Consider the following 13,347-nt stretch of genomic DNA (forward strand, 5'->3'; position numbering starts at 1 on the left):
CATTGAATGTGACTTAATCTGGAGGTTTTTGAAGCAGCTCATTTTCCAGACACCAGGAAACACGAACTCACTACCAGATGTTTTTAAGCACTTTGGCTGTCTTTAGAAGCAGTTGGTGGAAGAACAAAAACGTGCAAAAAGTGAATTTAACAAAATAGGTCACCTTTAAATAATGTTTCAGAAATTATCTAAAAGTTCTTCTCTCTGATTATTGTCAATTTTAACAAATATAAATAATCTATGTAATCCTGACTGACCTACAACATAAAATATCAGATTTTGTTGTCCTTCAGAGAGAGAGAGAAAAAAAGATAGTGGTTTTTTTTTATACAGAGTATGTTAATGTCTGGCGTAAATCAGCTAATTTCTCCTGAAGTTCAGTTCAACGTCCACACACACAGAAATACATAAACGACTCAAAGCTGACGGATGTTTGTCTTTTTGTTTGACTCAGTCGCCTGAGTCTGACCTCCTGCAGCGGCAGGCACAGAGATGCTCACAGCAACCAACAAAACAGTTAAAAAATGACAAAAAGAGGTTTCCCTGAACGTCGGGGCGGACGTCTGGACGACCCACCCAGACACAGACTTCAAAACAGTTTTCATAATCAGGAATTAAAAAAAGAAAACGATAAAAAAATAAAAAAAGGTTGACCATCAACATATCTGGACAGCAAATTTAAAAAAAAGTGCATTTCTTCAAGTATGTAAACAAAATTTCTTTAAAGGGAGGCTTGTTTTATCCGTGTGACTCCTGACGTTTGGCTCACACTCATATGAACTCACACACTTTCAGCGCATTGTGATGACGAAGAGGCGTCGTCTCTCCTCAAGGTGGAGTCCGGCGAGTGGAGAGGAGGAGGGAGGCTCTCTGACCTGCAAAGACACATCCCTCCATCAGCGGGGTCACATGGAGCTGTTGTTGCAGTGGCTGCTGGGAGACAGAGAGGCGGGAGGGCTGATGTGAGGAAGAGGATGAGCGAAGAGTGAGGATGAAGATGGCACAACATGAGGAAGAAGAAACGATAAATGATGGTAAAATTGTGAGGCTCAGACTGTGAGGTGATGATGATGATGATGCTAAATGGATGTGAAGATCCCGATTGGTTCTGGATCAGAAATTCATGGGGCAAAATTAAAGAATAAAAATCTGTGAGTTTTGATTTTGGAAAGGGAAGAGAAAGAAGAATAATTAGGATATTTGATTTTTATGGTTGTTAGAAAAGCCAAAAAGCATTTCAGAAACTTTAAAAAGTCTCTTAATGCAGGCGTTTTAAATGATCTGTTTTACCAATAATCAGGGCTGATAAAACTGATTATGGGTTATTATTTGCTGAGATCTACACTGAGCTTAAATACAGAAATTAAACTGATAGCATCAGATTGTAACTATGGCAACACAACAAACTATGAAGATTATTGTTTACAAATTATTTCAAATTCTGAATGTAAATATTAAATAGTTATTTAATTTATGTACGTTGAAAACTTTAAATCAAATTACATGAACCAACCAGGTTCTCAGAGCCTCTGAAGGCCCGCAGCATTACGGATCTTGCACCGTACAAAGTTACCTTTAGGTGCATCAATAATCACGACACCAGTAATTTAGTAAAGCAGAATTATTTTTCTAACAAATACTTGAACTCAAGTTAAAAGTTGGATTTTTATTAATTTATTTTTCTATGAGAGATTATCCATCCATCCATCCATTTTCTTGCACCCTTTTTCCCTCAGTGGGGTCGGGAGGGGTGCTGGTGCCCATCTCCAGCCAACGTTTCGGGCGAGAGGCGGGGTTCACCCTCGCCAGTCTGTCGCAGGGCAACACAGAGACACACAGGACACACAACCATGCACACACACACTCACACCTAGGGGCAATTTGGAGAGGCCAATTAACCTGACAGTCATGTTTTTGGACTGTGGGAGGAAACCGGAGTACCCGGAGAAAACCCACGCACGCACAGGGAGAACATGCAAACTCCATGCAGAAAGACCCCAGGCCGGGAATCGAACCCAGAACCTTCTTGCTGCAAGGCAACAGCTCTACCAACTGCGCCACTGTGCAGCCTATGAGAGATTATGATTTGTTAATTTATTTTATGACTTTTCACATCTTCTCATCACAAATCGAAGAATATAAACAAAAATCCTTTGCCTTCAGGAAATTAATAAAACTCTTATTTTGTCTGAGGAAAACTGTACAATCAGATTTCTGCACCAAAGATTCAATAATAAACACATTTTCACTGAGGCTCTTTAAACGTGTAAGTATTTGAAAGTTTAAATTGACATTTGTGACTGTATACCAAATAGACCAGGATGTATTTGATCATGAGGAAGAGGAGTCTGGGAAAGCAGAAGACCTTTTTTCCCCATGTCCCCTTGGGGGCGCCGTAAAACTGCAGGTTGAAAAGAACACCAAGAACAACATTCAGCTGAATTAACTCGTGTTGCCAGAAGCTTTTTTAGTTATTAGATTAAATGTAATTTAAAGAGGCCAATGTCTGTTGTGCATCATAAAAAACAGAAACTCCTTCAGCAGCGACTTAATTAATGTTCTGTCACGTAGTGGTTTGAACTCTAAATTTGTGTCATGTATTAGAGAATCTTGTGTTTATTTGGACATTAAATCTACGTGGCAGTGATCGATGAAAACAACAGTCACTGAGGACAAACGGTAAGTTGGACACAGACAGCTGGAGGACGCTGGATGAACCGGCAGCAGGGGGAGACATCGACAGGCAGACATCTCTGTTTCTCTGAGTTTCACTCACTCTGATCCTGACGAGTCTCCGTCCACCGTCCCCGCCTTGATGCTCAGCGCCACGCCGTTCAGCTGCTCCGGCAGGCCGGGCTTGGGCGGCCCGGACCGGGTCTCGCTAGAGGAGGATCCTTGCGGTGACGGCGTGCCGGGCGTTCCTTCACGAGGCTCACTGTGGACGTGATGGACGCTGTTCCGCTCCACGATGGGAGAAAGCTGCTTCTTCTTTAGGATACCTGCATGAAGGTCCGACATATGGGAGCCCCAAAGTGACAAAATTCAGTTAAGTGATTCATTTACTAACTTATTACTTTGATCTGTCATATTTTAAGTGAGAAGCAAATTAATTGAAAATGCGCTATGATTTAAAAAATATATATTTTAAATAATTCACACAAACATAAAAAAAAAACTTGGATTGTATTTTATGGAAGTTCAAATGTGCCAAATTCAAATAACTAAATAAATAATATTAATAATATTTATCTCTAAAAAAGATTTATTGAATATCAGATAAATTTACAACTACTTTAACAGCCAATCATTTGAGTAACTGGGGAATTTTAATTGCATGTATGTATGTTCAATTATGTATTTAAAGACAAACCCATGTAAGTATATATAATATATATATACAATACAGATATTTTACAACATGTATTTAGTATTTATTATGTAATAAATGCATAAATAATATATTGTTTTAACAAATAAATGCAAATTTCAATAAATAATTTCTACATCCAATTTGTTTTTATAAATTTTTTTGAACATTTAAATATTCATGGATATATTTGCTCATTCATCTATTATTTCTAATGTATTTTAGTGATTAAATATATAAATGTTTATTTACTTGTTTATTTATTGAATTATAAGACTATTCATACAGCAAATGAATAAATAAATGCTGATCATATGATAACTTTTTTATTAATTAGATATTATGCACATTTTTCACATGTAAATAACTGTATAATAGTTTATTTTTCATTGTGTCTATTGCCAAATTGGTTCCAACTTTAATTCATTTTACTGACAGACATTCATTATAATTGTATGATTTATTTATTTATGACACAGTGGCACTTTTGTCATTCCGTAGAATCGGATTTATCTCTGCTCTCAGTATAGCCAACATTAGATCAGTGAATGGTTGTGATTTTCAGGGCTTGCCTCTGTGCGGATGGGCGCCGATGTTTGGGAATGCAGGCAGCAGCGTCGTCATGCAGTCCTGCGACCTTTCGTCTGCTCTGCGACCCGGAGTTGGCTGCGTTGACTCTGGACTGTTCAGCTTTGATCCCTCGCCATCGCCAAGCTCATCGTCACTCACTGCTGCTGAGCGGTTCACAGGCCAGGGCATCGGACCTAAACTGTTGTCTGAAAAACGGAGGGACAAAAATTAAATTCAGTTCCTACAGTAAAAAAAATAAAAAGACTACAATGAAACAAAACAATGGCTGAGAAAAGCAGCATCTTGGGGTCACCAAGTCAGATGCTTTCTACATAAAAATCAAAGGAGGCGTGTCTTCATGTCACAAACGTGATCATGTGGAGTTTGTTCAATTCTGCTGGCAAGGAGATGAAAGGAGTCAAAGTTCAAAGATCCCTAAGCCTGGCTTTTGTCTTTCTAAGAAACTTTGCTTGATTTTCACCTCTCTTCTCTGCTCCCTCTGGGATTTATCTAATTGAAATGGATTCCTCCGGTAGATTTTCAACCGGGTCGATCAGCAATTCACATGTTATACTGTCACGACATGGCGACAGTTTCAACAAATATGTAAAAAACATACTTTTGCTACATGCTGCAGCTTTCACTGCCTTTCAGATTGGCTCTTCTCTTTTTGCAGTGAGGATGGCATTTTCCGGTAAGCAAAACGATGCAAAACTTTTGTCCGTTTTGCATCACACGCAAAACGGACAAACGTTAGTGATTGGGTAAAACATAAAACTTCAACGCAGTCCACGCCTCCAGGAAGCAATCGTTTCTCAATAGTCGAGGCTTCAGATCCTCTGGATGAAACAAACAGTGTCGAACCAGTGGCTGGTTTTATCTTTCTCTCTATTTGCGATCTTTTTCCCCCCACAAAAACAAAAAGCATAACCAACCAGAAGGATGGAAAACTGAAATATGTCCAGTGTGATCTGGCTCTTTACCCTGCGGCTGAGGTCTCTTAGTCCCGTTAGACGCCAGGTTTTCCCAGCATTCCTCTGGTGGGAGCGGACCCTCCTCATCCTCGCTGTCAGAGGAGTGTGTGGAGGTGTAGGACCCGCTCTGGTCGTCCTCCAGGGACAGGTCGCTGTCTGAGTCCGTGTCATGGTCTGCCGTGCGGACAGACAGAGCGTTAGGTGAAGTCTGGAGGTGGAACCTGTGTTGGTGAGGCGGATGAAAGACGATACCGTCCAGACGCTCCTTCGTCTCGTGGAAGAGCGACGTCTGGTCGTTCAGAGCGATGTGAGCCTGGCTGTTGTTCAGTCCGTCCTCCCTGTAGGAAGACAGAACAGCTCACTGTTACTCCACCACCACCATCATCATCATCACCACACGGCCGCTCCTGAAGCATCGCCCTCACCGGAGGGCAAACGGGACGTAGCTCTGCTGGCTCTTTCCGCTCTGCATGGTGCCGTTCAGAGACACGCTGGAGTCTCCAAAGGGAAGGTGGTACAACCGGCCGTCCATGTAGCTGCTGTTGCCTTTGTAGCTCTGGAACCAAAGAGAGAAAAGGCTTTACAACGATCAAATGACTGGAACATGAAGCAGCGCAGAGATGGAAGACCTGCTGACTTATGCACAGCTGATCATTTAAACACATAGGGACAGAAAACGGTGTTGAACCGTTTTAACTTTTAGGATTATTTTCTGTAGAAAACCTGAGAAGACATAGTAAATAATATAAAGTCGTTGGTAATGAAGGTTTTTTTCTGTTCAGAAAAGGGAAGAGAAGATGCATCGGCCTTTTTTAACCAAACGATTCTCATGTTTGACTTCCTGACTGCTTGAGGCTCAAGTTTCCGATTTCAGGGTTTGTAAAGATAATTTCTTAAAGTAAATATCAACGATATTTAGATATTTCTACATGGATCAGCCTTTAAATATATAACCTACAATGAATGAATAACAGGAAAAAGACAGAAAGAGAAATTCAGAAAGATGGAGACAAAGAAAACAATCAATAAATAAAGAAAATATGAATGAATGAATGAATGAATGAATGAATGAATGAATGAATGAATGAATGAATGAATGAACAAAGGAAACCTGCTGTCTAATCAAAAATCTGGACTACTTGTAACTAAATCACATAATATAACTCCGATAAATGAAAGAGATTCATATTAAAGGCTCTTCCTCTGAACTCACCGAAGCTTTAGATTTGATCAAGTGATCGGGGCGTTTCCTGCTGCAGCAGTACTTCATGGCCTTCCTCGCCTCCTTATTGAAGACGATGCGGAAAAAGAAAACAAACGGACCCTGCAACAACAAAGCAAAACAAAAACAACGTGAAGGACAAAGATCAGGTGACAGGACTTGCAGTCATTAGCTGTCAGCGGTCGAGGCTCAGGTCTCACCTGCACACAGTTGAAACCTGCAAACAGGTAGTGGAAGACGATCACGTCACTGTTGACGGAGAGAAGAGCCAGGAAGCACGTGACGGAAACCAGGAACAGGACGCCGCCGGCGGTCTTCAGGCCCGAGCTGCAGGATAAAACCCAACCAGAGAAGGAGGGAAGAAGTTAGTGAGCATCTGCAAAGGTTCAGGGATCCGAAGAATGAAAGCCGATGATGAGTTCCTTCTGGTCTATTGATCATCTGTTAGGCAAAATGTGAATTTTGGCAATAAGTTAATGTTTCAAATTGAGCCGTTTCAAAACCAGCTGGAGCTGCTACTCACCTAGCAACCCCAGTGAAGCCCAACGCATAACCTAGCAACCCCACTGAAGCCCAGCTCGTTACCTGGCAACCCAAGGGGAGCTCGAGTACATTAGGTTTTACAACAGCTGCTGGAAGAGACAAGTGTTTCTTTGTTGAATTACCATGCAGAAACCACATGCTGCATTCTTGTTGGTTGTGCAGAAGGCTTTGCTAATGCTTTTCAAAGATGTACTGTTGCATAATTGAACATCTGTTTGCTGCCAGTTTCGTGTGTGGATGTAAACGTTGGGTTGGGGGCGTGGCCAGCAGCAGCTGAATAGGATTTAAAGTGACAGGACCCCCTAAAGCAGCTCAATCTGTTTTAGGGTCTCACACTAGGAAGAACTGACCCGACTAAAATATCATTAACCAAGAATGATTTTGTGAAAAAATGTAATGAACATATTCTGGTTAGCCCATAGATCTAAGCTAACTTGTTTGGGTAAGGCTAACACCTTTAGAGATGTTTAATGACCGAGTCTGGATACTCACACTCGGGGATCTTTCTTCTCGATGCTGTGGTGTCTCAGTGTGCAGGAGGCTCTGGACGACAGGATGTACAGGAAGATGTTCATCTGCAGACAAAACACCAGACATCTCACACCTGTGAGCCTAAACATTTAATCTGGATAAAAACAATTCGACAAACTCTGCCAAGGTGACTTCGTTCACAATACATTCAGTCGGACATCCTGTGAGCACGGACTCACCGACACCGCCAGGGCGATCGGTCCAGCGAAGCTCCAGATCAGCGTGTCGAACATGGAGAGCCAGCAGAAGTCGGGGTTTCCGTAGCCTTCAGGGTCCAATCCCACTGCCAAACCTGGAGATTACGCCACAAACCACAGACTCTAAAACTAAACTCTGTAGGACATTTTTCATTTTAATGCATCGTTTAAAATCTTAATACACAATAGTGCACCAGGGTTTTATTTTAACAGTATTACAGATGTGAAGTTTGGCCAAATGTGTTTATTTATTCAGTGGTTTTATTTTGTTTCATTATATGCACTATGAAGCTTACCGGAAGTAGTAAGCTTCATAGTGCTGTTCACACTGGAGGGATGAGATGCTGCATGTTTTAGTAACAATTTATTCATTTAATATAAATTAAATAAAGAGTCAGTACTGCCAATACTACACTGATTTTATTACCTTTGATTCAAGTTTGATATATTAAACTTCTGACCTTTAGGTGTTTTTTAAAAACCTAAAGACAGAATTTGGACAAAGTTTATACAACGTACTTCATAACAGATTAATAAAACAAACAGAAAGAATAGAATAAAGTAATTTGTGTTTTTTTTCCTTAAATAAACAAACAACTATAATACGAAAGTAAATCAAAGCAAAAATCTTTTTGAGGTGGAGTTCAGTTGAAATTTCATGAGAGAATCTTAAATTAAAGTATTGATCTTAGCATGTTAGTGTTATAATATATATTATTGATATTTTGGACCAATGCGATCATCTCTATTTCACATCATCACAACCTGGCTTCACATTTGATTCAGACTGGCAGAAGCTAAATCCATAATGTCAGACACATTGTTTTCCTTTAAATGAGGAAGACCCAGACCGGTGATGAAGGCCGGGACGCCCCATCCGATCAGGTAGTAGAACCTCATGGGTCCATAGTTGATGTCTCGGACTTCGCTGATCATGCGGTAGATGTGCAGGCCTTCCAGGAAGAGCCAGGAGAAGGAGCAGAGGTAGAAGAAGTGCAGCAGGATGGCGATGACTGTGCACAGGAACTGCAGGACAGAAGGACAGACTGAACCACAGACGAACCTTTAATGTCAAACATATCAGAAAACTTTAAATCTAAGAATTATTAGGCCATTTGAAGACTCAGCCGTTACAGGACTTGCCAGTGCATCTGCAAAGGCTTCACCTCTAACCTTGCTCCATTGAAACATTTAGATCAACCTGCTGCTGAGAAACATATGGCTTAGAGTGATGGGAAAATCTGGAAATGGAAACCAGTGGAAAAACTTCCAGAATTGGGATGAAAAAGCAGGAAAAGTGTGAGGAGAGAAGAAGAGACAGGCTAAGTGGTTTACCGGGTTGTCAGCCTGGTTGATTCCCAGGATGAAGATGAGCTCAGACAGAAAGAGAGCGCCGGCTCCATTGTTGATTATACTTGTCTTGTTGCACTGCATGGCTCTCAGGGACACGAGGAAGACGGAGGTGAGGAAGAGGAAGCCCAGCGTCACGCCAGCTGTGCTCCACGTCAGGATTTTGATGGGCAGGATTTCTCCGTTCTGGTGCAAACATCGTTTATTTAGCACAGAGCTGCAGCCAGGCTGCTGCTGATCGGAGGGCCGACTCACCTCCCTCCTGGAGACGTCCATCAGCACGGCGAAGCTGGTCATGTGGTAACACTGGCAGCTGATGTGGGAGCTGTTCCTGAAAACCACCTCGCAGCCTTTCGCTGACCAGCCGCCGCTTCCCCCTCTGAAACACAACCAGGCGTCATGAGAGGAGTGCGGCGCCGCCCTGTCGGTCCGTCACGCCGAGCGGCCTCGCACTCACAGGATGGTGTGGTTCCAGAACACGCAGATGGGCTTGGAGCGCTCCTCAGTGGCGACCAGGCGAAACTGCACCGTGATGGGCTTGTCCAGCGCGTGCTGCAGCAGCTCGTCGTTGTCGTGCACTGTGATGCTGACCACCGGCGTGTTGATGACCGGACGCTTCGGCACGCTGCCGCAAAACGAGTCAGAATCAGAACATGGAAAACGCTTTTCTGTCGACAAAGCGACTCGAGCCAAATCGCTGTAACCATAAGCGACATAAAACTTATGAAAAGCATATACAAAGGTATTTTAATAAAATTTTACCTACATGATCTTATCTACCTATTTTATCTACCTTAACAAAGGTCTAAAAATCAACCACTGTCCTTTTTCGTTCTCCAGTCAGACGTCTGATATTTTTAGCAACGTTTCAAACAAGTAAAGTCAGTATTGGTATCGGTCAAAACCGGAATCGGCAGACCAGGGTTTTTTTTTTTAAATCAGTAATCGGACAGAAAATTGCAATCGGTGCACTAATGTTAAATACAACCTAAATATAAAGCAAATAAGTAAAATGAAATAATAAAACGTATATTAATATATTAATAAAGCTATAAGTGAGTCCAGAGTTGGGTGTTGTGTAATCTGATGGCTGCAGTTACACTGCAAAATCTTGCCACGTATTTTTTGTCTGGAATTAAAGTTGAATTAAAACAAAACTTACTTAAAAGTAACTTTTCAGCGAGACGTAGCAGCTCGTTTTAAATCAATAATGCTGAAAAAGTTTGAGTTTCAGTGGCAGATTATTTAACGAATAACATGGGAATAATGTCTTGCTGTAAGTGAAATAATCTGCCAACTCAAACTTTTTAAAGTCAATATTAAATGATTATTGACTTAAAACAAACTCCTTTATTTTGCTGAAAAGTTACTTGTAAGTTAGTTTTATTTTAATTGAAATGTACTGAGATATTTGTACTAGAAATAGCCCAAAATTATTGGTAAAACTTTGTGTTTTTGCGGTTTAACTTGCCATATACAAATCCAAAATTACTTTGTTCATGGCATCTAAATTCAATCATCTGAACTTCCACATTTCAAACAATCAGAGAAGTTCATTCAGGTTTTTGTTCCACATCCATAATGCAGCCTTACTCCATTTTCTCCTCTGCATCCACATCAAATATTTACAGTAATAAACTTTAAGAAACGACAGAGCTTCGTCTCACCGCAGACTCCTCTTGTCCGGGTCGTAGCTCTCGGGCAGAAGCGACGCCAGGCTGTGGAAGATGATGACGCTGGCCACCGCGTCCTGCTGGCTGTCGTCCGGGTGTCGCCTCTTCCTGTTAGCCGAGTGGTTCCTCTGCGAGGAGGACTCTGGGAAAACGTCCAGGTGTCTGTGGCCCCTGCTGTCCATGGGCGGCTGGAAGACCGAGTCGGGGAGAGTGACGGCCGTCTCCTGGTCCGCGGGACGCGGGCCTCTCAGGGACTGGTACCGCGGCAGCCTGGCTCCGGCAAAGTTAATCTTTTTCAGGCGGTCCACGGAGATGACTGCAGAACCGGACAAAAGATGAGGAAGCGTCAAAAACTCAAATAAATCAGATTTTATATAATGTATCTCAGCTTGAAATGACCTAAATATGTCGAGTTCATCTAAAGAAATATCCAGTTTCCAAGAACACAAAGCGCTGAGCAAATTAAAAATAAAATATTTAAATAATGAATATGATAAAAAAAAAACACACACACACACATAATCACAACAGGTGTGAGGTATAAATATTAGATTTTGGAGTTTTGCTCAGATTTCTTATGACTGCAGTTCTGGAGAAAGTGTAAATTATACACAAGCAAAATTTTCATTATTAATGTTTTCTTGTTTCCTCACTGAAAGGAGCAGAAGAATCTGCACAGATTTTTAATTTTAGTAAGTGAAATAACCAAATAATTCAAACTTGTTTGAACTGAGTTCACAAATTGTCAATATTAATATTGTTAGAATTATTCAGTTTTATTATAAGATTCATATAATCTATAAATCTTGGCGAAAAGGGAAGTATATCTTGTTTAAACAGATAAAAACATTTTGTGGGGTTTTTAGTGTTTTTGACAAACGTTTGCATTTGGTCTCCATCTTTTAATGAACACATGTGGTGTAACCTTTGATGTGCATTTTTGGAGATTACTAAGAAATGACATTCTTCATTAAAAAAAAAAACAATTATAGTATCATTAATATTTAAAATGTTAAAAAAGTTATTGAAAATACATATGACAAAGCTGAAAAGGCATTTTATTTTTATTATATTGCACACAACCTCTACTACTACTACTACTAATAATAATAATCATAGTAAATATTATTATTATTGGTAGTATTAGTAGCTGCAGTAATTATGGTGGTTGTAAATATTTCTAAGAATATTAACAGTGGGGCATCCAGACCAGGATAGTGAAAATATTAGGGGAAAAAACTAAAAAAAAAAGAAGAAAAAAACACAAGACAGACATTATGTAATTTTATTGACTCATTATTCAATTATTTACTGGGTTTTTATGTATTTCTCTGACATAATCATGCCTCTGATTGGCCGGTGGTGGGCAGCGTTTTTCAGAAGGGGCCATGGCCCCGCCTCCCCCCCCCGCTTAGAGATGCTACTGAACATAAAAACTAAAGTAAATAAATGCAGGTTTTCCTGTTGCATTGTAACCATCCTCACCTATGTTAGGCGTGACGATGGTGAAGGGGCTCAGGTAGGTCTTCCTCATGTTCTGAGCCAGTGTGTTGGCATAATCCTCGTAGTGCCGCAGCAGCGCCGCCGAGCCGCCCTCCGAGTGCTGGATCAGCTCCCAGTGCGTCTTCGTCTCTGGAGCCAGGACGCTGCTGCCCACCGCGATCAGGTTCTGTCACAAAGCGATCGATACTTCAGACTCACAGTGATACAAAGTCTTTGCTGTTGCTTTCCTTTAAGTTTCGCTTTGCAGAGTTGGTGTGAGGTTCACCGCTCACCCAGTGGCGGAGCTAGACTTTTAAAGTTGGGGGGGCGAAGGGGGGGCCAGGACTACCTCTCGGGGGGACAAAATTTTAAATGTGTGTGTGCACATCTATATATATATAAAATTTAAAAAAATAACCAAACTGAATATTTGGTTAATTTTTAAGCCCCTCTGTCATTTGACATCTTATAATTAACACCTTTGACTGCCGCACATGGAGACATGATAGACTTTATGCAAAGAGTTAATCGCAGAGGAAACTAAAATCAATCAAATAAAAGATCCTTTCTGAATATCATCTCATGGACACTGAACTAAATGCGTCTTTCTGACCGGGAGCTGACAGCGTGTTGAAGAGTTATGGACACCTTGGTTAGGAAGCTCTGCTTGGACAGGTAATTTGACAGGTAACAATAGTTCGGGTCGGACCAGAATTAGCCTGATGGTGGTTCGGGCTTCTGATGAGTTTACATTTAATGAGTTTGGAGCACACAGAGAAAAACTAAAGAGAATTTTATGATCTACTTATTATAGTTTAAGTAGAGGAATAACAGCTGACTGTTGAGAGAGGAAAGAAATTAAAGTGCAGATCCGATAAACAGAAACAAGCGCAGAGCGCTGGGCAATAAATGCGCGTAAATGCTCCAATTAATCACACGTGAGATGGCAAACGCCAAATATACAATATATAGTTACACTGCATACGTTAATGATGTTTTAAAAACAAAACCAGTAAAAACTTAACTGAGTTAATATGTCAGATTCCCTCCTCACCTCGTCTTGATAAGAACAGAGAGCGGTTCGCTGGTTTCTGTCCAGACTGTGATCAGCTGACCACTTGGTGCGCAGACAGTTTCAACTTTACCCACGGAGAACATTGTGGAGCTCATTATTAATCAGACTAAGAACAATATCTGTCAGAGAATCATCTCTGATCTGGTCGCTTTAACGGACCAGAGGCTTTGAAGCGCCTAGCGCAGCTGATCTGCTTCTGCTGGTTTTTTCTCCCGCAGAGGGAAGTGATGCGGGATCAGGAAACGATCAGAGTTCTGCTGTCTTCTAATCACGTCATTTCGTGAAATGTTGCCTGATTTTAAAAACGTTCTCGCAGAGAAATAATAAATGTTTCGTTTGATGACTACAAATTGGAAATAAAAT

General features: G+C 41.0%; 1 protein-coding gene across 5 annotated transcripts in view; it reads right to left on the minus strand.

Moving 5' to 3' along the window:
• Nucleotides 1-423: 423 nt before the first annotated feature.
• Nucleotides 424-13,347, minus strand: part of celsr2 (cadherin, EGF LAG seven-pass G-type receptor 2) — an 81,919-nt gene continuing 68,995 nt past the window's right edge. The window contains exons 19-34 of one of the 5 annotated variants that reach the window (XM_017304905.1): nucleotides 11,913-12,096; nucleotides 10,422-10,743; nucleotides 9,212-9,379; nucleotides 9,010-9,133; nucleotides 8,740-8,940; nucleotides 8,256-8,430; nucleotides 7,387-7,499; nucleotides 7,169-7,251; nucleotides 6,334-6,460; nucleotides 6,125-6,235; nucleotides 5,337-5,467; nucleotides 5,164-5,249; nucleotides 4,873-5,085; nucleotides 3,940-4,143; nucleotides 2,777-2,999; nucleotides 424-875 (exon numbers count right to left, since the gene is read on the minus strand). In XM_017304905.1, the coding sequence (XP_017160394.1) occupies nucleotides 782-875; nucleotides 2,777-2,999; nucleotides 3,940-4,143; nucleotides 4,873-5,085; nucleotides 5,164-5,249; nucleotides 5,337-5,467; nucleotides 6,125-6,235; nucleotides 6,334-6,460; nucleotides 7,169-7,251; nucleotides 7,387-7,499; nucleotides 8,256-8,430; nucleotides 8,740-8,940; nucleotides 9,010-9,133; nucleotides 9,212-9,379; nucleotides 10,422-10,743; nucleotides 11,913-12,096 (2,559 nt within the window). In that variant the 3' untranslated portion in view covers nucleotides 424-781. Of the gene's footprint in view, nucleotides 934-2,776; nucleotides 3,000-3,939; nucleotides 4,144-4,872; nucleotides 5,250-5,336; nucleotides 5,468-6,124; nucleotides 6,236-6,333; nucleotides 6,461-7,168; nucleotides 7,252-7,386; nucleotides 7,500-8,255; nucleotides 8,431-8,739; nucleotides 8,941-9,009; nucleotides 9,134-9,211; nucleotides 9,380-10,421; nucleotides 10,744-11,912; nucleotides 12,097-13,347 lie in introns of all 5 variants that reach the window. The other 4 variants (XM_008409793.2, XM_008409791.2, XM_017304906.1 and 1 more) reach the window with 4 other exon arrangements.

The sequence above is a fragment of the Poecilia reticulata genome, linkage group LG5 (assembly GCF_000633615.1).
Source record: "Poecilia reticulata strain Guanapo linkage group LG5, Guppy_female_1.0+MT, whole genome shotgun sequence".
Lineage (NCBI taxonomy): Eukaryota > Metazoa > Chordata > Actinopteri > Cyprinodontiformes > Poeciliidae > Poecilia > Poecilia reticulata.